This window comes from Pangasianodon hypophthalmus, chromosome 20 (genome assembly GCF_027358585.1).
Source record: "Pangasianodon hypophthalmus isolate fPanHyp1 chromosome 20, fPanHyp1.pri, whole genome shotgun sequence".
Lineage (NCBI taxonomy): Eukaryota > Metazoa > Chordata > Actinopteri > Siluriformes > Pangasiidae > Pangasianodon > Pangasianodon hypophthalmus.
The window spans coordinates 10037785-10063537 of record NC_069729.1 but is presented as its reverse complement, the minus strand read 5'-3'; the positions used below and the strand labels follow the sequence as shown (position 1 = coordinate 10063537).

General features: G+C 39.7%; 1 protein-coding gene across 1 annotated transcript in view; it reads right to left on the bottom strand.

Annotated features, from left to right (window-relative positions):
* Positions 1-1738: 1738 nt before the first annotated feature.
* Positions 1739-25753, bottom strand: part of gnl3l (guanine nucleotide binding protein-like 3 (nucleolar)-like) — a 36355-nt gene continuing 12340 nt past the window's right edge. The window contains exons 3-15 of the mRNA XM_026935605.3: positions 18088-18204; positions 17464-17580; positions 13565-13648; positions 13339-13474; positions 11501-11604; positions 9922-10066; positions 9750-9837; positions 9487-9664; positions 3412-3554; positions 3040-3176; positions 2785-2933; positions 2345-2513; positions 1739-2138 (exon numbers count right to left, since the gene is read on the bottom strand). Of these exons, the coding sequence (XP_026791406.1) occupies positions 2071-2138; positions 2345-2513; positions 2785-2933; positions 3040-3176; positions 3412-3554; positions 9487-9664; positions 9750-9837; positions 9922-10066; positions 11501-11604; positions 13339-13474; positions 13565-13648; positions 17464-17580; positions 18088-18204 (1635 nt within the window). The 3' untranslated portion in view covers positions 1739-2070. The remainder of the gene's footprint in view (positions 2139-2344; positions 2514-2784; positions 2934-3039; positions 3177-3411; positions 3555-9486; positions 9665-9749; positions 9838-9921; positions 10067-11500; positions 11605-13338; positions 13475-13564; positions 13649-17463; positions 17581-18087; positions 18205-25753) is intronic.

The window sequence follows — 25753 nt, the reverse complement described above, 5'->3', positions numbered from 1 at the left end:
TTGCTATAAAAGTCCTTCCTTCTGTGGATCAATGGTACCTACTTTGCACTGCTTGACCTATATAGCATACAGCTGAATGAATAATGACTCAATCACGCTATCCAGTGTCACTCAGAAGAGGATGGGTTCCCTTTCGAGTCTGGTTCCTCATGTCATCTCAGGGAGATTTTCCTTGCCACTGTCACTTCTGGCTTGGACATTAGGGATAAATCTAAATCCATATCTGGATTTCTGTAAAGTTGCTTCATGACAATGGCCATTGTTAAACATGCTAAAATAAAATTGAATTGGGAAATGAATTGAGTTCACGCTCGGTAGTTTCACACCAATTTTGTGAACATGGGCAAAAAAATCCTAGTACTAGTTCACAAAAGTAGGTTTCACATATTTGCATATAGCAAAAAATCTAAGTGGGCAGAGCTATGTAGAGCTTGAGACTTTTTTATTTGAAAGAACCCAAGAAATCAGTGAAAAAAATAATTTAGTTTGTTGGACTCACAGTTCATGTGATATGGACCAAAATGGCAAACCCTGCTCTACAGCACCACATTTGGGCCGACTGTTCCCATCTCACTTGCCTGGGAAATGGGAGGGAGTACCATGTGTTGACCAAGTATCATGTCTCTATGACTTATGGGTTGGTCTGCTCAATTCATTTCAGCAGAGAATCAGAATAAATTATTTAAAAAATCCCAGCAAAAACAATAGGATTCCAGCACATAAATAATAAATAATAATAATAATAATAATAGGTACAATATACAATGTCAAATTTATCTCAAATTTAATTATACCTCATCTGTAGTACAGAAGTTCATAATTCCTGGGCAGCGTATGTACTGCATTTAATTAGACTTGATGGTTCAGTAAAAGGACACTCTTTTAAAATTAAAAAAATTAAGAAAAATTTCGATTTTACTAACGATCTTAACCCAAACTTAAAAACCTACAACTTTGTAATTTATTCTATCTAGTCTACCAATATGATGTACACTAATGATCAAATTAGTGACTTCAGTAAGAATGAGTTTAATTAATTAGAATATAATCATGAACAGGTCAGGCAGCTGATTACATTGTCTGTGATGACTTCCTATATCTGAAATGCTGTGTGATGTTTTCCTTTCATCACATCAAGATTTTAGTTTCTGATTACTTGGTGCCACAGAAGAAACCAGTCTGACAGTTTTATCATGCCTCTGCAGTCCAGTAACCTCATGTAACCCTGTCTTTTCCAACTGTGCAATATATGAAGTGATGTATCTGTAATTTTAAATCAGTCTGTTACGTGAATTCCTCTTGTATCAGATTCTTTGGGAATATATTCTCATTGTTTCTTAGGCATAATAAACACCTTTTTGATTGAGTCTCTGGACAAAGCATGGTTCTCTCTACTCTTCTTCAGGGGAGTTTTATTTCCACCAAACAGTAACATGTCTGGTGCTTCAGAACACCTTGAGGACACACTAAGGAGGTAGTTCTGGCATCCTAAGAACTTTGAGAGGTGGCAAAACACAAGCGTTCTCTGAAATGGCCACCTTGTTTGCCCTATTGTTAGGATGCCACAGCCATCCATGGCCAGGAGTACAAGACAGCAAAATTGGACATGGTCTCTGGCTCTAATAATGTACACCATCATAAAATTTAACAAATGTATTTGAAGGGACTGACTTACTCCCCCAACATTTAAAATCAGAATCTCTGTACATTACTTTGGATACATCAAGAGAGATGTACATAAGGAATGAGCAGTTATGTTTATTAGAATTTAACACATGTACATCACTGAAATATACATGCCTAAAGCATGGTTTAGCCTTTGTAGGATTTATCAGTATGAAATTACTGTTTGTAAGCAGATGAACTGGTTAGATTTTGGAATCGATCCAAACAGGGTCACAGTCACACCAGGTTAAATGTCTGAAATAGATCTTCAGTTGCTTCCTTCCTGTTTGAAGTATATTTTAATGGTATTTGAGGCATACAAATTAACAAAAAGAACCACCAGACTTTTTGGTGAGAGAGGCATTTCACACTGCTGGTGTCGAGTTCTACTTGTTTCTCATAATTTCAGCTGTCCAGAAAGGCAAAATTCATGGCTGACGTGAGAGAATCTGAGAGTTTCGTGGCAAGTTTGTCTATGGAAAAACCAGAGAGAAAAAATAAGAATCAAGTGTTTACAATAACACCCAAAACATGGTCAGATTGATTGCTAATTGACATGACAACAAAATTGTTCCTAGAAATCATTAATTTGTACTATACACCAATTTTTTGCATGACGTGATAAATGATATTTTGCAAGTCAAATATATGGCTTATAAGTGGCTGAGAGCATAAATACCTGCTCTTTTTTGCTGCTTCTTCCTTTTCTTGTTAGCAGCCAGAAGTGCCTGGCCTTGCTGAAGTGGGTCAACATCTAGAATATCTAAGTCAACAGGCTTGGGAGCCGGAACCCCCACTGCACCAGATTTTGTTTTTCCAGCTTGGAGTTCGACAGTCATGAGTCCAAACTTAAAAGCAGATGAAAATAAATTTGACTGTCACAAATATGAAAAAATCCAGAAAAATACCAAGAATGTTTAGATTCTTTCTTTCTTTTTACTAATTTATTAGTCAGGGACTATGCCCATTAATTAAATTTGGCTAATTTAATCTGTAGTCCCTTACCAGATATTAATAGGCACCCTAAAACAGTTTACATGCGATTGTGGACTGGCTGTGTAAATTGTACATTTATGCTGTCAGAAACACGCAGTTGGTAATCATATAAAAATGATGCACCTCTGAATCGTCATCTGCATCCACAGATTCCGATGTGTGTTGGGAGTCTATGTCTAAGGATTCTATTTCTGCTGGCTCTTCATGGCCCATTTCAGTCATTCCTGATGTGGTCATGCAAAAGGCCATCTCAACATTTCCTGGGTTACATTCTAAAATACATTATATTAAATGTTTATTAGAAGACTACTAAACTCAGAATAGCAGAATTGCTGTAAAATATAAATTGCTGCTTTTTGCTGCTTATTGATTTGTTACCAGCTAAGGTCTCCTGGTTGCCCTTCTCCAGTTCATCCCAGTCAAACTCCTTGCTCATCTCAGTTAAAATCTGAGCACTAACATGTGTTGGTAGTACATGTGTTTCTGGAGGATGTGTGAAGTAGTTGATACGTCCTCTGTGAACAAACAAATGGTAATGATTAAATAACATGTTAAACTATTAATTTTAGAACAGAGTTTAATTAAATGACCTAATTCATCACATAGACCAATTGTCAGTCCTCTACCAACAAACCTGGACACAAAATCATTGGCACAACTTATGCTGATAATGAGTCTAGACCACTTTTTGAAATCAGTTTGTTAAAAATCAGCCTGAGACTTTGACATAGCTTGCAATGCAAAACTCACCCTGTCCAATCCATGAGAACACTCTTGGCAGCTTGGTCGCTGTCAGGCAGCCCACCTTTTCTCAGCTTGCCCTGACGATGGGCAAGCAGTGCCAGAAAGTCGAGTGTCGTGTGAAAGTCTGGAACTCCAAAATGCTCCATAATCTAGAAAGGACAGACACCAACCATGACTTCCATAACAAGAGAAGTACTGCATGTGCTTATCTGTGTCCTGACCTGGTCATGGATCATGATGTTCTTCCTCGTCCTAGCCATGATATTTTTTTTCTTCAGCATCGAAAATTCATGCTGCCACCCACTACGATGGGTGTATCAATGGTTTACAAAAATTCTTTATTTGTAAATTGTGATTTAGAAATTTTCAGGTTCTGTCAGAGAGAACATTTTGTTCCTCTATTCGTCAAAAGGAACAACACCAGAATACCTCGGCTCTAAGTGTTGCGGTGGAGCCAAAAGTTGTTCAGATGTCTGCTGGAGCTGAAGACGCTGTGCTTGATGCTGAAGCTGATGCAGGTGCAGAGCATGGAGCACTGCTCTGTGGTACTGAGGTGGGCAAGCCAGAACAGAACTGAGAAATGCTGAGTGTTTTCTGACAGGTTTCCGCAGCCGCTTTCTATTTTTCACACTGCATGTGGGACTTCAAAGCTTTGATCCCCATTGTTCCGAGTTTTAAAACTTTCTTGCACAACACACACCGGACCTCGTACACATTGCCACTAAATGATTTTAACCACAGCACAAAACTTTAAATTTGCATTTAAAGAGTTAAAGCTCTAACTCTTCTCATATCATTCGCTAATATCTGGTTCGCGCTCCCAGAGACCCCCAGCAAAACATAATTTTTTCTGGTACACGATTTCAAAAAGCAACGAGTGAAAATACAATCTAAATCTTCTTTATGGTGTTAGTTTGGCTGCATTTCTAAAACCTGTGAAATGTGCATTTAAGGCATTTTAATGCTAATTAATTTTTTTTATGCTGTTAATGAGCATTCCGCTCCATTCATTCCGCCATGTCAGAGAGGACCTTTAATGGAGTAGGCGTGGGTAACTGTCAGAGCACCTCCCACTCCAAAATCAGTTGACTAATTGAGATTTAAGGTGAACACCTTCTTCTAAGGCCCACCCCTGTAAGAATCTGCCAAGTCAGAAGCAAAAAAAAAAAAAAAAGATTTCAGGAGTAAAAGTGTGATTCTAAAACAGTGATTCCAGAACCAAAAATTAAACTGCATCAATGAATCCACAAATAGAAAAAATTAAAACAAAATGAGTGTGAATCAGAAGTAATCTTTTTTTATTTGCATTGGCAAACTATTTTTTACATTTTGATTATATTTTGTTTGTGGATTTTGTTATTTAAATTGAAACATTTGGCATAAAATTAACTCCACTGGACTAGCTTCATTTAATGCTACATACTCATTTGGTTTAATCCACATTTCTGTTAAACACTGTACATTAAACTCCTGTTCAGAAAATGAGGGGTCAAGCAAATGGTTTTGTCCTCCCTCAGAACATGGTCCTCAAAATAGCTTTCAAATTTGGTGTCAATAAAATGAAGCACTGCAGAGATATGAACTCAGTTTTATTTTTTGGCTCCAACGAACTACATGAACTATTTGTATAGAATTTGTATGCTGTTATGCTATGCACATGTGGGTCAGAGCTGTTCTGGTGGCACAAGGGAGACCTACAATATAGATACAAAATAATACAAAATTGTGTGTGTGTGTGTGTGTGTGTGTGTGTGTGTGTGTGTGTGTGTGTGTGTGTGTGTGTGTGTATACAATTTTCTATATTGTAGGTCTCCCTTGCGCCACCAAAACAGCTCTGACCTGTCGAGGCATGACTCCACAAGACCTCTGAAGGTGTGCTGTGGTATCTGGCACCAAGAAGCAGATCTTTTAAGTTCTGTAAGTTGCGAGATGGGGCCTCCGTGGATCGGACTTTTTTGTCCAGTACATCCCACAGATGCTCAACTGGATTGAGAGCTGGGGAATTTGGAGGCCAAGTCAACACCTTGAACTCTTTGTCATGTTCCTCAAACCATTCCTGAACAATTTTTTTCAGTGTGGCAGGGTGCATTATCCTGCTGAAAGAGGCCACTGCCATTAAGGAATACCATTGCCATGAAGGGGTGTACATGGTCTGCAACAATGTTTAGGTAGTTGGTACATGTCAAAGTAACATCAACATGAATGCCAGAACCCAAAGTTTCACAGCAGAACATTGTCCAGTCCATCACACTTCCTCTGCCAGCATGCCTTCTTCCCATATTGCATCCTGGTGCCATCTCTTTTCCAGGTAAGTGACACACACGCACCCGGCTGTCCAAATGATGTAAAAGAAAACATTCATCAGACCAGTCCACCTTCTTCCATTGCTCCATGGTCCAGTTCTGATGCTCACATGCCTACTGTAGGCACTTCTGGTGGTGGATAGGGGACAGCGTGGGCGCTCTGACCAGTCTGCGGTTATGCATTCCCATATGCAGAAAGCTGTGATGTACTGTCTGTTCAGACACCTTTCTGTCATAGCCGGCATGAACTTTTTGAGCAATTTATCAGCAATTTCAGCAATTCCCAGCTCTTCTGTGGGATCGGACCAGACAGGCTAGCCTTCGCTCCCCACCCGCATCAGTGAGACTTGAGCACCCATGACCCTGTTGCTGGTTAACCGGTTGTCCTTCCTTGGACCACTTTTGGTAGGTACTAACCACTGCATATCAGGAACACCCCACAACACCTGCCATTTTGGAGATGCTCTGACCCAGTCGTCTAGCCATGACAATTTGGCCCTTGTCAAAGTTGCTCAGATCATTAACGCTTGCCCATTTTTCCTGCTTCCAACATATCATCTTCGAGAACCGATTGTTGTTCACTTGCTGCCTAATATATCCCATCTACATCCATCCCACCTGGACAATGTTATGGCTGATTGGTGTGTGTGTGTGTGTGTATATATATATATATATATATATATATATATATATATATATATATATATATATATATATATATATATATATGACAATTTTTGTAATTTTGCCTCTGTACACTACCACAATGGACTTGAAATGAAGCAATCAAGATGTGATTGAAGTGTAGACTTTCAGCTTTAATTCAAGGGGTTTAACAAAAATATTGTATTAACCATTTAGGAATTACAGCCATGTTTTGCAGAGTCACTCCATTTTCACAGGCTCAAGAGTAATTGGACTCTTGAATGATAAGCAGTTTCATGGCCAGGTGTGGCCTGTTTCCTTGTTTCATGAAAAATTATGGATATAAAAGGTCTGAAGTTGATTCCAAGCATTGAATATGCATTTGGTAGCTGTCCATGGGAACGCTCAATATGTGGCCCAAAGAGGTGTCGATGCAAGTAAGGGAGGCCATCATTAGGATGAAAAAAACAAAACAGACCTTTCAGAGAGATAGCAAAAACTTTAGGAGTGGAGGACAGTCTCAGCAACACCAAAAGGCCTGGAAGGCCACAGAAGACAACTAAAGTGGATGATCGCAGAATTCTTTCCTTGGTGAAGAAAAACCCCTTCACAACATCTAGCCAAGGCAAGAACACTCTGGAGGAGGTAGGTGTAACATTGTCAAAGTCCACAATCAAGAGACGACTTCAAATAGAGACAGTTTACCACAAGATGCAAACCACTTGTAACACCCAAGAACAGATTAGGCCAGATCAGACTTTGATTAATTTGTACCAGAATGATGGGAAGAGAACAGTATGGAGAAGAAAAGGAAGGGCTCATGATCCAAAGCATACCACATCATCTGTCAAACATGTGGAGGCAGTGTTATGGCATGGCATGTATGGCTGCCAGTGGAACTGGGTTACTGGTGTTTATTGATATGACTGCTGATACAAGTAGCAGGATGATTTCTGAAGTGTATAGCTATACCTTCTGCTCAGATTCATTTAAATGCTGCAAAACTGTTAGGACAGCCCTTCATAGTACAGATGGATAATGACCCAAATCATACTGCAAAGGCAACTCAAGAGCTTCTTAAGGCAAAGAAATACAATGTTCTTAAATGGCAGAGTCAGTCACCTGACCTCAACTCAACTGAGCAAGCTTTTCACTTACTGAATACCCCATACTACCCGACGTATGCCACTACCCTGTGCCAGCAGTATGGGTATACTAGAGTGAAGACATGAAAGACTGAACAAAAGACATTATCCATTGACATTTTCTGTTTGTTTTTGGTGCATTCGCTTCATAACCAAAAATGCCACAGTATTATCTAAATCTGAGTATAATTGTTAATGTAAAAGAGACTAAGTACATATGTACAAATATATGCATATTATTACTGATTAAATATTCAAAAATATGTTTTTTATTTACATACATGCTGAATGATTACAATCCGTTTTATTGTTTTCTGTATTGTCCATATGCACTTGACATAAGCACACTGAGTCCATAAGCACATTGAAAAATGATATTCCTTACTCAGTAATAAACTTAAGTGATCAGGGAAAGGCATACATTTTGTCTGTCTCTTCATGTTTCCCACAGTACACACCGATCCACAGTGCTCATCAGCCTGTGTATCATTTGCTGCCGACTCAGATATCCCCTAGGTCTGAAGCCGGTAACACAAACATTAAGCAGTACCACTAAAACAAACCAATCGAGAAAAATTCGCCCAGCATGGGCAACAAGAAAGACCATTATCTCTAATTAAATGACTTCTCTACAAACGAAAAAAGTAAATAAATAAATTGAGAAACGTGTTATAAAACATGTTCTTAACAGCACAAAATGCCGACGGTGAATCCTATGGTCCCACTGGATGCTCAATTACCACAGTGTTTGTCAAAGAAGGCCTGAGCTTCCTCACGTGTGTCGAAAAACTTCGGTCAGCTATTAAAGTCAAAAGGCTGAAATGGATCCCCTTATAATACAAACCTGCCTTCACAGAGTGAAAAGCACTCCAGTCTTCAAGAAAGGTCACCACTGTAATTGGGAAAGAATCAGATTCTGTGACCACAAAAGAACTGCACCTTGTGACTCTTCCTTCCCACAGGTTCTTTGTCCTGGTGAGTGTGAAAAAGGACTGAAAGTTCTAGGTTTTGCACCAGTACCTATTAGCAACTGAGAAACCCAGTCTATTCACTCTGTCCAAAACTGGTTGGTACCAAAACAGTCTGAAGGACTGATATGTCAGTCTATGGACTGATAAATACCAAAAAGAAAAATGGAACAAGCTTTTATGTTTCTGTAATGTGAAATTTGATGAATATTCATCAAACCTAATTATTCATAAATTGAGGGTATTAGAGCAGTTAGCAAAAAAGCACACGAAGTCTTAAAATCTGTTTTAAACGTTTTAAAATTAGCAATCCACTTCACCATTTTGGTCAAATGTTTTTCTGTTGCGGTAGATTATCTGAGCAGTATCTAGAAAATGTTTATAAAAATATGGAAAATTATCAATATAAGTCTCGATAATAAAACTCACTATAATTTCAGACCTACAGTAGGGTCCAAAAGTCTAAAATGATTCAATTTTGCATTCTTTTCTAATTTACAACAACAATTTTCATTACAAATTATATTACTGAAAACAAAATGAGTGAGAGAATTCCTTAGTATTTCAGAGTTTTAGTATTTGGCATGTCCCCTTTTTGCTTTAATGATAGTATGCACTTGAGCTGGCATGGATTCCACAAGTTTGTCCAAAACCTTATGATCCATTTTAGAGCAAATCCATTGGAGTGTCGTCTGAACACATGTTTCAATAGAAGAGATCAACGATAAAGAAAATCTGACCTTGTGTACAAAGCAGTTAACAGTCAATATCACAAATTTGCTTACATTTAAATAGGGACTTATTAAATATTATTATTAAAGATACTGAACAAATACTTTCTTTGTTTTAAATATTTAAAACCTGTTTATTTCAATGGTAATTTTTTTTAATGTGGGGTTAGACTTCTATAACTGTTTATGTTCCAAAGTGAAAGATATCAAATAAATGAATTTTTTTAATGCAATCTGAAATTTAAAAATCTGATCAGAATAACATCATTATATCATGAGAATTACCCACCTGTTTCTTACTGCAGCGTCGTAAAATTGTTTCAATGGCTGGAACTGGGTCGACTAACTGTTCGATTTTTACACAGTTCCGAAGAATCACAGCAGCATCACTGGTTGATGATGTCATGACAATACCAGGACAATCCAAAATCTTGATGTGTTTGTCTATATGCACCTCTTGTAGACACCTGGTAACATTAGATAAGCGAAGACAAAATCATGGGACAAACAACCACAGTTGCAAGAACACAATGTAACAAGTTGTTTACTTACTTTGTTACACCAGGTGTAGCTCCTACACTGCAAGCTCGTGCCCTCTTCAAACTGTTAATCAAACTGCTCTTTCCAACATTAGGGAATCCTAGAACAATTAAAGAACGTGGTGATTAAAGTAATTTTACCTAATAAAAATTGCCTTGCTGAGGTAACGTGATAAAGCACTCACCAACTACTCCTACGGTTATGGTGGTCTTAATGTCTTGGATGCGGCAATAGTTGCTGAGCAGCTTCATGAGACAGTCAGCCCCCACACATGCACTGCTGCCCAGGAGCTCCTGAGTGGCCTGGCTCACAGGCACACGGCTACGTTTCTATATAAAGCATATCCTAATCTTTAGTTGGTCTGTAGCCCCAAAGACTACAAATCAGGTTCAAGCAACAGGTCAAAACCCTTTAGCCAATGACTGTATTTATGAGTGGATGTTGTAACAGGGTCTCAGAAGTGAAGCCAAAATGTCTCTGAGGCCCCCATTTTAAGTTACATCTCCACAAATTATTTTTGGGAATAGTGTTCTTTCATTTTTACAAGCTCAGTTGACCTTAATATTTCCCCCAATATTTTTCCTTGTGATAGGGGGTCCCTGGAAGACTAGTGGTTAGACCACAGCGCTCTCACCACTATTGCCCAGGTATGATTCCCGGCCAGGGAACCTACCCCAGCCACTGGGGTTGCGTACAACAGTGCGGTCTCAGTGCCGGTCCCAAGCCCAGATAAACCTGGGGAGGGTTGCGTCAGGAAGGGCATCTGGCATAAAAACTGTGCCAAATCAAAATATGCGGACCAATGATCCGCTGTGACGACCCCTAACGGGAGCAGCTGAAAGAGGAACAACATTTTTCCTTACGATAAATAGGTTTTATAGTGTAGGATTTATCATACATAAAAGGCCGTGATGGATGAGATGAATGATGGCTTTGGCCATGACAGATGAAAGTGCACCTGAAGCTCTTTACAGTTCTATAGCAAAGCCATGTCTTTTTCTGCTGTACTAGCAGATCCTCAGCAGGGAGTTCTTTGCCGTTTTTCTGGTATGTTGCTCATTGTGATGTCTAACCTAGCTCGCTGTACTGATTATACATAGTTAACCAATGTTAGTAAATAAAGTAAAGGCACAATCGAAGGCAGATAACTAGCTAAATTTCATAATAATTTATTGACTGTATGACCTTAGAAAAGACTCAAAATATCTTGGTAAGTTTAGCCAGTCAAGCCTTTTTAAACGAACTGCACTGACAAATTGAACACAGGATATTAGAGCACTTAACTTACTGCAGGTGTCAGAGCTAGATGAAAATTGTTAGAGCAGTGATTTTTTTTTTCCTAGTTTGCATTAAGTGTAAATGTTGACTGCTGTTTGCCAGTATATTTTCAGTTGTAGCTGAGTAAATCATGAGTTAAAGTTCTAAAATCTTTGCCTATCAACAGTAAAATCAATATACCTGTGAATTATGTGACTATATAGTTTAGCATTTTATATACATATTAATTAATAATGCCATACTAGCCAACGCATAGTTTTAAGTTGGACTTTAGGTAATGAATCTTAGATGCGCACATAGTGTCCATATTCTAAAATGGGCATGTGAAAGATGGACGTCACTGCCCATCCGGCCTTATCTACTGTGCAAGCAGGCTTCAAAAGCACACAATGGGAGTGAATGTTACCATGTTGTCCATTCATACATACAGTCATTGTTTTTAGCCAATTGCATATGAATGCACACCATTACACCAGGGCTCTCACCAAATTGTTGTTCTGCTGCTGGGTGGAAGCTTTGAAGGCCACTGTAGGGAACTCATTGCGAAGATACTTAATCCACTTTTCCACAATGTCCTTGGGCACCAGGTCTTAAGGAATACAAACATTTAGAAACTACTGTTGCACTATACAGTCCCCTCTGAAAGTACTGGAACGGCAAGGCCAATTCACCGCCAAGGTTGTTTGAACCTTGAGATGTGTTAAACAGCTTAGAACCTGACACCTTTTGTTTGAACCCACCCATTTTTCAAGTGATCAAAAATATTGGAACATGTTAATAATAGGTGTTTTTGTTGCCCAGGTGTACCCTGTAATGCCCTGGAATGTCCTGAAAAAGAAAGAAACCATTGGTGTACCAACAGTCAGACATCAAACAAGTCGGCCAAGGAAAACAGCAGCAGTTGACAAAAACTTTGAGCACTCTGAAGAAAAACCCAAAAACAATAGTCAGTGACTGCAAGTTCCACAGGGCAGTGGTTGAAGGTATCACAATCCAACATTCAAAGACGACTGTGACAGCAGAAATATAGAGGCCATACCACAACATGCAAACCACTCCTCACCAATAAGAATCAGCAGACCAGAGTGTAATTTGCAAAGAAATACAGAGAACAGCCACAAAAGTTCTGAAACTAAAGATTAACCTCTACCAAAGTGTGGGAAAAACCAAAGTGTGAAGAAAGAGAGGATCTGCTCATGATCCAAAACATACGAGCACATCAGTCAAGTGGAGGTAGTGTGATTGCTTGGGCTTGCATGGCAGCTTCTTTATTGATGACATAACTCATGAAATTAGCAGTAGCACCCAATCTAATTGGGAGGAACTGCATCATTCAGCAAGGCAATGACCCAAAACACACTGCCAACACAATAAAGAACTTCATCAGGGAAAGTATGTGTACAGTTTTAAACTGGACAAGTCAATCACCAGACCTTAACAGTATTGAGCATGCATTTCATTTCCTGAAGAAGAGACAGAAGAGAGAAACCGCCAAAACAACTGAAAGAAGCTATGATACAAGCCTGGAAAAGCATCAAAAAAGAAGAATGCAACAATTTGGTGATGTCAGTGGATTGCCAGCTTGATGCTGTTATTGCAAGCATAGGATATGCAACCAAATATTAAGGGTTATTTATTTTAATTTACTTTACGGCTGTCTGTTCCTATACTTTTGCTCACCTAAATATTGGGTGCTCAGCCAACAAAAGGTGCCATGTGCCAAGTTGTTTAACATATTTAGATGTAAATATCAGGAAATGAAATCTGAAATTCTGATCAATCGTCTCATTCATCTTTACATTATCGAGTCAGTACAAAAACATTTTAGATTTCCAAACATTAGTTTTCTAGCACAAAATTAAATGTTACAGAAAACATTTGTATGGCAGTAAAGAAAGCAGCATATTACATAAGAGACCACTTTCCATAGAAAAAACCTGCTGGAGTCAAAGTCTCCAGAAGAACTGTGGCTAGTTCTGCAAGATGCTCAGTAAAACTTCCCAGCTAATTTCCTTACAAAATTGCACAAACTGTACCTAAGACTACTATTTTTTTTGAAAGCAAAGGGTCATCACACTAAATATTGTCTTTGTTTCATTTATTACTGTTTACTGCTCTTTATAGTATTTTTTTAATGTAGAAACATTTAATTTCATTATTTTTTAAGGTATCTTTGCTCTACAGCATTTCTTTGCATGTGCCTAAGACTTTTGCACAGTACTGTAAATCACATGCACCAGCTTTAATTCTTCTTGTGGTTCAACCCAATTTGGCTCAACTTGACATGCAGGAACTTTGCTTTGCTTCTGTTGTTTCCACTTACCAATTTTATTAAGAACAAGAACAATTTTCTTATTGGCTCCACTCTGGACAACAGCTTGCTCAACTTGAGGACAGCGACAGCCTAACGGGTCTCTAGCATCCAAAACCTCCAAAATAACATCTGAAACTTGAATTACCTGGTGGAACATCAACAAATAGTGCATTACTGAAAAAAATACATACTGGGAATTATACAATTGAAAACTGGCAGACATGCATGAACTTACTTTTTTAAATTCTCTGTAATACGTCTTCCTTGAATTCTCATTTTCAAAACTAACATGTTTCTCCAAATTTTTCATTTCAATTTCCTGCACACAAAAAAATATATTAATTCATTTTTTAAGCAAGACTAGGTGCGGTGGGGGGGAGAACCAGCAGGTAATGTGTGATGATTCTCAATTGTGCCTTATTACTACCAGCCTGTGCTTTTTGAGAGAGGGAGATAATGCTGGTCGAGCTTGCACACGACACACACACATGACACACAAATCCAAATACACATGGAACGTGAGATTGGGCTCCATGTGAGCTTTACTTTGAACTGGAGCGAGGCGAAAGTCGTGAGTGAGTGAGTGATGGCTCGTTTATGTGGTATTTCTTTTTAAGGAAAGTGCACTGAGAAGCACCAGGGAAACTAAAAGTGCAGCCAACACTCTGTAGCAAATCTACCAACACCAAGCCCACCTCGACCTGCACAACAAGCAGCAGCTACGCTTTGACACCCTTGTCCAGGAGCAGGCTGAGGACTGACTGCTACAGTCCACTGCATCTCCAGCTGTGTACACTTCCACCACCCAGCCTGTGACAATCACCAAGATGGCTTCCAGTGATGATCTGGAGGCCTTCATTAATCTTTTTTCATGAAACGGGCATGGCCGTAGGATGAATGGTCCCTGCAACTCCTCCCCTTGCTGTCTGGGGAAGGCCAGCTTGCTGCCCGGCAGCTGCCTACAAGTAAGCAGCTGGAGTATCAGAGCATCAAGAGGGCAGTTCTGCAGCGGGGACACCAGACACCTATGCGCAGCAGCTGAAGGACTCCTTTCAGTTGGTGAATGCTGGTGATGCAGACCATGCCACTGAGCATGCCACTGACTCCCAACAGGAACAGTGGAATTGGTTCAGTGCTACCGGCCCCCATCCCTGGATGAACCCATTCAGCTGGTAGAGGATCAACTGGCTGTGGTTCCTGGTCAAGGCAACTTTCTTTTTTCCCCCCCCACACGCTCTCCTCTCTCCCTTCTCCCCCCTCCTGTTCCAACTCCCTGGGACTGAGGTACCTGGGCCCTGAAACCTGGACCCCGTTTTCATCCTGCTTTTTGCCCCCGCTCTCTCCTGCCTCTCTAAAATCTCCATCTGTTTCTACACATGGGGAACATCCTGTGCTCACCAGAAGTGGGGCAAAGCCCAGGCAGGTTTGTTGGTGCTGCAAAGAATCTGGGCATTTCCAGGATCAGTGTTCTCTCATGGAACTAGGAACAATGATCCGCATCCTTAATGCACCTCAGGCCTCCTCCAATCAAGCAGGAACATACAACATACCTGTGAGTATCCAAGGGAGAACACATCAAGCCTTGGAGTACTCAGGTTGTAACCAGACCTCAAATCCACCAAAGCCTGATTCAAGGTGAGGCACTGGGAAATGCATGATCGCTGAAGGTAAAGTGTGTGCACTGGGATATTCAAGAATATTCACTGGTGCTCGTATTAATAAATTACCAGGGTCAAACACAGTGTTGAGGTGGCAGTCAGTCCCTGCTTCATTCACCCACTCATTTTGGGGACAAACTAACCAGGATTTAGAAAGATGTTAAAAATTATGATGGTGGATGGGTCCTGCTGCAGTGTAGTGAGGTGAGGGATGTGTGCAGAGATCTGGCTGAGGTGGTGGTGCCAGGGCCATCAACGTCTGTCCCAAGTCTTGATGACTCGGAGGAGTGGGAAGGTTGCACCCCCTACCCGCCTCCATGAGGATTGCCCTGGGGGACTTCTCTTTGGAACAGATGCGCAAGTCTCTTCACCACACCTTTGACCATGTGAGTAATCGATGGTCGAATAATCTCACCTACCCAAATTTTGCAATCATTAAAAACAAATTATATCAAGTGAGTTAGGTCACATATACAAAAGAAAAAAAAAAACAAAACAAAACAAAAAAACCCTCCTCATTTCACCCAATTCCCCTCTGAAGACCATCTCTTGCCATCCCAGAGAGCACAGGTCGTCAAGTTGCATAGGGAATTCTCCAATGTGTTTTCGCCACTACCTGTCCACACAAACCTGGTTAGAGCACCACACTGAGAGCCCCAGGGTGTGCTGGTACGCAGCCACCCCTACCATGTACCTGAATACAAGAAAACTGTTGTTTGAGAGGAACTCAAGTCTATGCTCGACATGGGAGTAATCAAGGAGTCCCACAGGGACTGGAGCAGCCCTGTCGTCTTTGTGATTGTATCCTGCTTGAGACCCAAGATCAAAAAGGGGGTGAGGTAGTTCTTGATGCTGGCATCTATTAACGTAGGTTTGTACCTAACTTTTCAGATGTCACCAGTCTATTGATTGACCTCATTAAAAAGGAAGTGCCAGATCCAGTCCAGTATATGGATCTATACCCATATGGAGCAGGCTTTTTGCCAGCTAAAAATGGTCTTGTGTGTGGGCTCACTGTTGCATTCTTCTGATTTTTCTCTCCTTGCTGGCCAGATGGCTCCCCAGCCTGAGCTGATCATTGTTGTATGTGGCAGTGGGGGTGTGGTCGAGTGTTGGCTGTGGACAGTGTTGGAGGCAGGCTGAACTGGCAGGTAATGTGTGATGATTCTCACCTGTGTCTTATTACCACCAAACGACTTATTTGTGTCTTTGTGCTTTCAGTGTCTGCCATAAGCTTGAGAGATGGAGATAGAGCTGGCGGAGCTTGCACATGACACACACACCCCAAAAACACATTGAGTATGAGTTTGAGCTCTATGTGAAACTGAGAGAAAATTGCGTTTAAAGATTCCATTCTGACTCCACTGAGACACCAACACATTGTCTAAAAGCAATTACTATTGTATGATTTAATTTGCATTTAATTAAATACATAATAAATAAAATGCAAATAATAAACAGAAGACAGAAACAGAAAACAAGTAATCACTCTGATCATAAGCATCATCATATCAGTCTCTCTAGTCTCTTCTCCTGAGGTAAGGTCTGTCAGACATCTGACAAACAGATAATTTTGTTCATAGAATTTTGTTCTGCTGGCTAATTGTCCCAAATTTTTTTTTTTTTATTAGCAGTCAAAAATACTATGTTGTCTCCTTCTATCTCTACTGTGTCTGCGATGGCACAGGTACACTGCAGTTTACAAACAGTCTACAAACTGAAACTATTAGGCCATGATGTCTATTTTGCTATGGCAGATATTCAAAAACCTGATTCAAATATTCACAGTGTATGAGGAAAGTGCACAAATCTAGCAAACTATCCTCTTAACATGATGTCCACATGCAGAAAACATAGGACCAAAGAGGACAAATAAAGACCAGAGATTTTTCTCACATAGTCAGTGGCAATTAGAACAAAGAATTTTAGTTGATGTTCAGAGCTCAAGCTGCTGCAGTTGGGCTACAGTAGGCTATAATATTGAGCTGAGATAAAGTAAAGCTTTTGTTGTGCAATTCATACTCCTGCTCATTATTCCTGTTCATTACATTAACATTTACACCACAGGAAGAACGTTTAATTGCAGTTAGAAAATGATACTTTATTACAACCTATTAATAAAGCATTTTTAATAAAGCATTTTTTTCCTCTATTAGCAGTTAACCATTAACTTCTGTTCATTAACTTTTACATATATTTGAATAAACAAATTAGGCAAAATGCACACCTAATTCGATACTGGTGTTGGGTAGTATCGAATAAGTGGTTTGCTTGGGAAAAGATCTTTCATAAGCCATTGCGATTTAAATGTGTTTAAACTTTAAATATTGCATTAAGTTGCATTAGGCTTAATCAAAACACAAGACTAAAGCAACTAAAATAATCCATAACCACTGAATCATATCCACAGTAAGGCCACAATGCAAAAATGTCATGAAGTACAGTTCTATTACTGTACACCTGGATGGCCACCAACCCTTTGTTCAAACTCTCGCTGTCGCTCCTGGATGTCTTTCTGGAAGATATCAAGACTCCTTCTCTTCATAAGTTCCCTATCCCTGGACAGCTGCTGCCTCTGGTGCTGCTCCTCCAGCTGAGACACAACAAAACACAATCTTTAGATGCTCTGATGTCATTTTACATTTCTTACATTTCTAACCAAATGTTAAATACCTCTGTAGTTCAGAAAGAGGCTTGTACACTAGGTTTGTGCAGTATAGTGATTTTATTGTCACTACACAATCTTACATTGCTTCAATATTCAGTGATGTTTACCCTGAGTATATTATATTATCAGACCTGCCAACCTTTAGCATTTTGTTTTGGAGCACAGCATTTTAACATCAGTGCTCACATGTACTGGGTTATCACTGGGTTATCAAAATATGCCAAAGAGCAATCTTTTGAAATGTTGGAAACGTTCATTTTCCTGTCTTTTTTTAAGCTACTGGTTGTGGCCAAATAAATTGGTTGTGATTTTTGAAAATGGTAAATCATGAGCAGGGAAAAAAAAAAAAAATCAATATCACACAAACCTATTGGATGCATGAAAAACATCTAATCTATAAGGTTTCCCATACTGGAAGAGATAAAAACTCACCCTCTTTTTTCGAAGTTCAGCTTGCTTCTGATTGTGTTCTTTGAAGTCACGAACATTGGGCAAGGCAGGATCTTTTCTTCCTCCTCTTGGGTTTGTCTGATGTTCAAAGGCTTTGGCCTTCACAGAGACACACAATAACATGCGTGTTTCCCCACACATAGTGGATATTTTTCACACTGCCCAGACAACTGCTCATTAAAAAAAAAAATTTTTAAATCCACAACATGGTTTCCTATTTGGCCTCAGTCTCACACTTCAAGGCAGGCACAGATTGTGCTTGTTGATTATGCTTTATTTCTGCACTCTTACACTGGTTTAATAAAGTCAAATATCTGTACTGACTGACAGATTACAATAATCATGCATTAATCACAAAGTTCACTAATTGAACAAATTTTGCGCTCTTGCAACTGCTCTGTGGCAGATAACATTTAGATGCTCAATGCAATAAAGCACTTTAATGTACTTACACAACACATTTTCAAGCAGCAAAATGTGACTGGCAACATAAAATGTAAATTTTAATTGTCTTCATCTGTGATATGGCATGTTGAACACAGCTTTCTCTCTTCTTTATCGTGAGCTGAAAACATGTATCTAAAAAAGCTGCCAGAAACTTTGCAGTTTTGTTTCCATCAGTGGTTTTTACTCTTGCACAACACAAAGGCTATGATTTTTTTGACAGCCATGACAGCAACACATGCTTATAAAGTCAGTCAGGTCAGTCAGTCAGGTTCATTAAGTTTTTGGACATTTTTGTAATTTTGCCTCTGTACACTACCACAGTGGACTTGAAATGAAGCAATCAAGATGTGATTGAAGTGTAGACTTTCAGCTTTAATTCAAGGGGTTTAACAAATATTGCATTAACCTTTTTGGATTTACAGCCTTTTTTTTGCTATGGAAATGGAGTCCCTCCATTTTCTCAGGCTCAAAAGTACCTGGACAAACTAACAATCAAATATTAGAATTATTTTTAATACTTGGATCCAAATCCTTTGCAATTCAAGGACTGCCTGAAATCTAGAACCCATGGACATCACCAAAATGCTGAGCTTCCTCCCTTGAGATGCTTTGCCAGGCCTTTACTGCAGCTGCCTTCAGGTGCTGCTTGTTTGTGGGTCTTTCTGCCTTCAGTTTTGTCTTCAGTAGGCCTGTCACGATAACTACTTTTGTTGGATGGTATCTTGTTCCAGAAATAATTACAATAAATGATATTGTCATTTTAAGATTTTAAGATCATTTTAAGTGTCATTTTATGCCACTGATATAATTATAATATAATAGCATAGCTTTTTGTCTTCTGATGAAAGTATCCTTTAAATTTAGTCAGTATTTCACCATGTCATATTTATTAATTTTAGTCAATTTTACTCTGACTAAAATGGCACTGAATATTAGTCAACGGCATTTTGGTTGACAAGAAAATGAAAAAATAAAACCAAATATTCACACATTTTAAATATTATTCACACATTTTTACAGCCCTAGAGCAGACAAGAGGACAGAAGCAGCACAAATGGCTAAAATGATGGTGTATTGGGAATCTCCCCTTTGCACTGAGGGCTGAGTGTAGTTCAGTGTTTTGCCACCTGACTTTGCCAAGCCTTTTGTTTCATGCCGTTATTCTCCAAGTTATTAACCTAGTTCCATTTTCTCATTGCATTTTGGATTATCCCTGCTTTTGCTGTTCACTGATTACCTGAGCTGTCTGTGTTCTGTTTACTGATTTTGATTCATGATTTGGATTTGTCTGCTTGCCTCTCAAATAAAATGCTTAAACTGCATTTGCATCCGTTTCTACTTGCCGAACATGACATGGTGACATTCATTCTTATGTAAACAAACAAGCATGTAAATACAATGGGCAATATCAAAGTCAGCAAAAATGATTGAGGTCATGTCCATATATTGTACGATAATTCAATAACAATTATCGTGACAGGCCTAGTCTTCAGTAAGTGAAAAGCATGTCCAATTGGGTTGAGGTCATTGGACATTTAAGAAGAGTTAATTTCTTTGCCTTAAGAAGCCTTTGGGCTGCTTTCACGGTATGATTTGGGTCATTATCCATCTGTACTGTGAAGCGCCGTCCTATCAGTTTTGCAGCATCTGACTGAATCTGAGCAGAAAGTATAGCTATATACGCTTCGGAATTCATCCTGCTACTTCTATCAGCAGTCATATCATCAATAAACACCAGGTTCCCAGTTCCATTGGCAGCCATACATGCCCATGCCATAACATTTCCTCCACATGTTTGACAGATGATGTGGTATGCTTTCCCTTCCTTCTCCATACTCTTCTCTTCCCATCATTCTGGTACAAGTTAATCTTGTATCAGAACTGGCAGGCTTTTTTAGAGGTTTTTAGCAAGTCTAATCTGGCCTAATCTGTTCTTGAGTGTTACCAGTAGTTTGCATCTTGAGGTAAACCATCTGTATTTACATTCATGAAGGCATCTCTTGAATGTAGACTTTGCCAATGATATGCCTACCCCCTTAAGAGTGTTCTTGACTTGTTGTGAAGTGTTTTTCCTTCAACAAGGAAAGAATTCTGCATTCATCCGCTTTAGTTGTCTTCTGTGGTCTTTCAGGCCTTTTGGTGCTGCTGAGCTCGCCAGTGCATTCCTTCTTTTTATGAATGTACCAAATTGTTGAGTTGGCCACTCCTAATGTTTCTGCTGTCTCTCCGATAGGTCTGTTTTGTTTTTTTCAGCCTAATGATGGCTTCTTCACTTGCATTGACACCTTTTTGGACCGCATAGTCAGAGTTCAGAAATCACGGCGGTGGCTTGTGTGTTTACATCAACACGGAATGGTGCAAGAACTCGGTGCTAGTTTCTAGTTACCGCTCATCGCTGCTGGAGTTTGTGACTGTTAGATGCAGACCATTTTATTTACCACGGGAATTCACCACCATCCTCATAATCAGACTGTACATTCCCCCCAGTGCTAATGCTAAAGACGCGCTCTGTGAACTGTATGGGGCTATTAGCGAACTGCAGAATTCACATCCTGATGGACTGTTTATTGTTACCGGTGATTCCATCAGCATGTGGACTTTGCAACGAGAGGGAAGAACGTGCTGGACCTTGTTTACACAAACATCCCCGACGCGTACCGGGTGGAGCCCCGCCCCCACCTCGGCTACTCAGACCACATCTCTGTTATACTAATCCTAGCATACAGAGACACTAGTCAGACACTCCAAACCGGTTCTGAAGCAGGTGAAAACCTGGCCAGCAGGAGCCATCTCTGCTCTTCAGGACTGTTTTGAACACACTGACTGGCACATGTTCACTTGGAGGAATACAGCGGATAGTGAGGACAGCTGAGAAGATCATCGGGGTCTCGCTTCCCTCCATCACGGACATTTACACCTCACGCAGCATCACACCCCTCTCACACACTCTTTACCCTCCTGCTGTCTGGTAAACGGTGCCGAAGCATTCCTCAATACTCAGAAACTGGACTGAAAGAACACACACATATACACACACAACTGAGCATCCTCCATCCTCTCTGCAATTTTTTTGCAAGTTTTTGCATATGTTTATGCTGCTACAATACTTATTACACTGTACATAGGCTGATACTCTTATGCTTACACTATTTCAGCTACTTGTATTGTACTCTTGTACTCTCTGCTCTATTGTCACTAGGTTCACTTTTAAACAGAACTGTGTACTGGTCGGCACTGCACTGGGACTTACTATGACGACTGTCTGTCCCAGTAGTCACTGTACTGTCTTATGCTGTCTGCACATGTTTGCACTTGTGCACTTTATGTATAAATTATGTAGTCCCATGTAGTTCTGTGTTGTTCTGTGTTTGTCTTATGTAGCACCTTAGTCCAGGAGAAACGTTGTTTCGTTTCACTATGTGCTTTTATATGGTTGAAATCACAATAAACTCCACTTGAACTTGAACTTCAGACCTTTTATCTCCTTAATTTGTCATGAAATAACAAGGAAACAGGCCACACTTGGTCATGAAACTGCTTATCAGTCAATTGTCCAATTACTTATGAGCGTGTGAAAATGGAGGTACTACGTAAAAAATGGCTGTAATTCCTAAACGGTTAATGCAATACATTTGTTAAAACCTTGAATTAAAGTCTAAACTTCATTCACATCTTGACTACTTCATTTCATCCATTGTGGTACTGTACAGAGGCAAAATTACTAAAATTGTGTCACTGTCCAAATACTTATGGACTTGAGTGTATTTAAGTGTGCTGCACAGCAAAAACAAACAAACAAACAAACAAACAGCACTGGTTACCAAAGCAGTTTTAAAGAAACTACATTTTGTACCTGGTGTTTGCCTTGCCTTTTTTGAAGCAAGTCGGCAATTGCATTTCCATTATAAGCACATATAATTCAAATTTATTTGTGCATTTTCTGGCACAGCTATGTACAATGGCAGCCAAAATTAAAATACAAATGCAAAATACATTTGATATTTCATTTCCAAGCTGGTATGATTCTGCCATATTTAAAAAGAAATAGTGCAATCTCAAACAAAAGGATTGCTTTCTCATGCCTATGCTACAACTCAGCAAAAGAATAAAATGATTACTGTAAAACATTTATATAACATTGCACTTGTTAGTCTTATATGATTAGGCAACTACTGCCAACCTTAAAGGTCTTAAAATCTCAAGGATTCTATTTTTAGTGATTTTTAAAGAGTTATTATTATACGTACGTGCAGTTGTAGTGAGTCATAAATCCCACTGTACTGTATTCATACTCTATTAGTACACTAATACCAAAACATCAGATGTACTGCAAGGTAGACAACTATAACAGACAATAAGTACGTAAAATAAAAATTGCATCTGTCATGCATTTTGACAGGGTCTTATTGACTCCGTTAATATAAAATGCCACGTCTGAAAAAATTCCTTCAGTGAGTTATTTTCATATTTAGATATTCAGGAATTCCTGGTCAATAGCGCTTGAAGGAATGCCAAACTACTGTAAGACTACATCATTTGAATTTGTCATCAAAAGGAGAATTAACTACACCCATTTAATTAAGTCAAGTAAGTCCTAACTCGGAATAAGTAGACCATTTTCTCAGAATATACTCAGCGTTCCTGTTCTCATGGCAGGACCATGGTTAGGGACGGTCACTAAGGTGCAGCAAAAAAGAAAAGTGTGAAAAGAGTGATATTAACAGCCTGATTTCAGCAGCATCTTGCTGCATGGGAGCTATGAAATGCAAGCCATATGCATCCAACCAACTCCTGCCACACAGAAACTGATCAGCTCAATTATTCAATCAGAAAATGAGAATATTTAATTAAAACAGTAGCTCAAAATCAATACACGCCTTCTATAACACTTATTAACTACTAAAACAGACACTGATGGAATTCGGCAAACCTCACTATGAATTCACCTTTAGCTTTCTGATTTGGATCAGTCCTATGACCGGAGCCAAATCAACAAGACCTACCAACACCGTTGCTGAGTGAACAGTGCAGCCATGGGAAAGAAAGACCAAAGCGGAAGTATGGCAAGAGAGGTGGGCTTCATGCCTGGCTAAAGGTTAGAGCAGTACAGCCACCTACCATACTGCTAGCCAATCTTTGCTCTCTCAAAAACAAGCTGGATGACCTTAGGACCAGGATCACATCACGGCTTGAAATCAGAGACTGCTGTGCTCTTATTTTCATGGAAACCTGGCTACTGGACAGCACACCAGAGTCAGCTATTCAACTACAAACACACTCAAACACAAGCAATGCACAGCTGCATCCAGGAAGAACAGAGGTGGTCCACAGAACCGGTCGACACTGCAATCTACACATCACTCTCTGGAGTGCAAAAACAGCTATGTGAGCATGCCATTTATTGATTACAGCTTGGCATTCAACAGTCATTCCTTCCAAACTGTGTGCAAAACCCCTCACCCTCAGATTGAGCCGACCCTCTGTAACTGGGTCTTGGGGAGGTGGCTGATCTGGTGACATGATACCAGAACAACAATCTCTCCCTAAATGCCAATAAAACCAAGGAGATGACAGTCAAACCCTGAAAGAGGAGGAAACAGCACACCACTGCACATAGGTAAGACTGAGATGGAGAGGGTGAACACCTTCCATGGTGTTCACCATAGTAAGACCTCACCTAGTCCCACAACACAACATCTAATAAGGAAGTCCCAGCAGTGTCTGTATGTCCTGAGAAGGCTACAGAAATTGGGCATGCCAGCCAAAATTCTCAGCAACTTCTACAGGGGCACCATCGAAAGTATTCTCACCAGCAGCATCCCAGTCTGGTTTGGAAGTTGCTCTTCTGCTCAGGCCAGCAAAGCTCTTCAGCAAGTAGTTAAAATTGCCAAAACCGTCTCATGAGCACCCTACCTATCGCTGGAGGACATTTACAACACCAGGGTCACCAGGAGAGCCCACAATATCATGGACAGAACCCACACAGCCTGCTTACATTCCTACCAGCAGGTAGACACTACAGGAGTGTAAAGTCAAGAACCACATGGCTAAGCAACAGTTTTTTCCACAGACCATAAGGCTTGTCAATAACTCTCAACCACTGCCATTCCAAAAGCACATACAACTGATTCTGTCCAGTGAAGTGCTGGGCTCAAATCCCTACACACACAAAACCAAACTGCTGCTACTCAAACCTTGCGCAAAGCACTTTTTTATTCGGACCCCTTGCACATAAAGACAAAACATCTTGTATTACTGGTCTATAATTGCACTATATTTATATTTATACAATCTGACACAGAATGACAATTTACTGCAATTGTTTTATTAATGCACTACATCCTCCAACTTCTACAAACAAACAAATAACCTCTGTTGATAAACAAAAAAAAAAAAAAAAAACTGATTTTAGGATGTAGTCATTTTTTTTCCCCAAAAAGTAAACCAACATTCAGAAATCAGGTGGGGAAAAAATAAATACACCCTATAATTCCTTTCAACAGTTCAATATCTACAACACCTTTAGCAACAGTAACTTGAAGTAAACATTTTCTGTTGCAGTTTCAGTCTCTCACATCATTTTGAAAAAATTTTGGCCCGCTCTTCTTTACATTGATTCAGTTCATTGATGTTTCATTCAGATCCTTTATGTACAGCTCTCTTAAAAACCCTCCGAAGCATCTTGATGGGGCTGAAGTTTGGACTTTGACTTGGCCATTCAAACGTCTTGATTTTTTTTTTTTTCTTCTTTACCCAAACAGATGTTGATTTGCTGGTGTGATTGGGACCATTGTCCTGTCGCATGCTCCAATTTCACCCCAGCTTAAGCTGCTGGACAGATGGCCTCACATTTGTCTCAGGATTCTGGTATAAAGTAGAGTTCATCATTGTCTCATTGACTTCAACTTTCCCAGGTCCTGTGGCTGCAAAACAAGCCCAAATCATTACCCCTCCACCACCATGGTTGACAGTTGGTGTTTGTGGTGATACACTTTGTTTGGTTTTTGCCAAACATGGCACTATGCATGATGACCAAACATCTCCACCTTGGTCTCATCAGTCCAAAAGATATTGTTCCAGAACTTTTGCAGTTTGTTCAGATGCAATTTTTTCAAACCTAAGTCATGCTGCCATATTCATTTTGGAGAGAAGGAGCTTTTTCCTAGCCACCCTTCGATGAAAGCCATACTTGTGCAGTCTT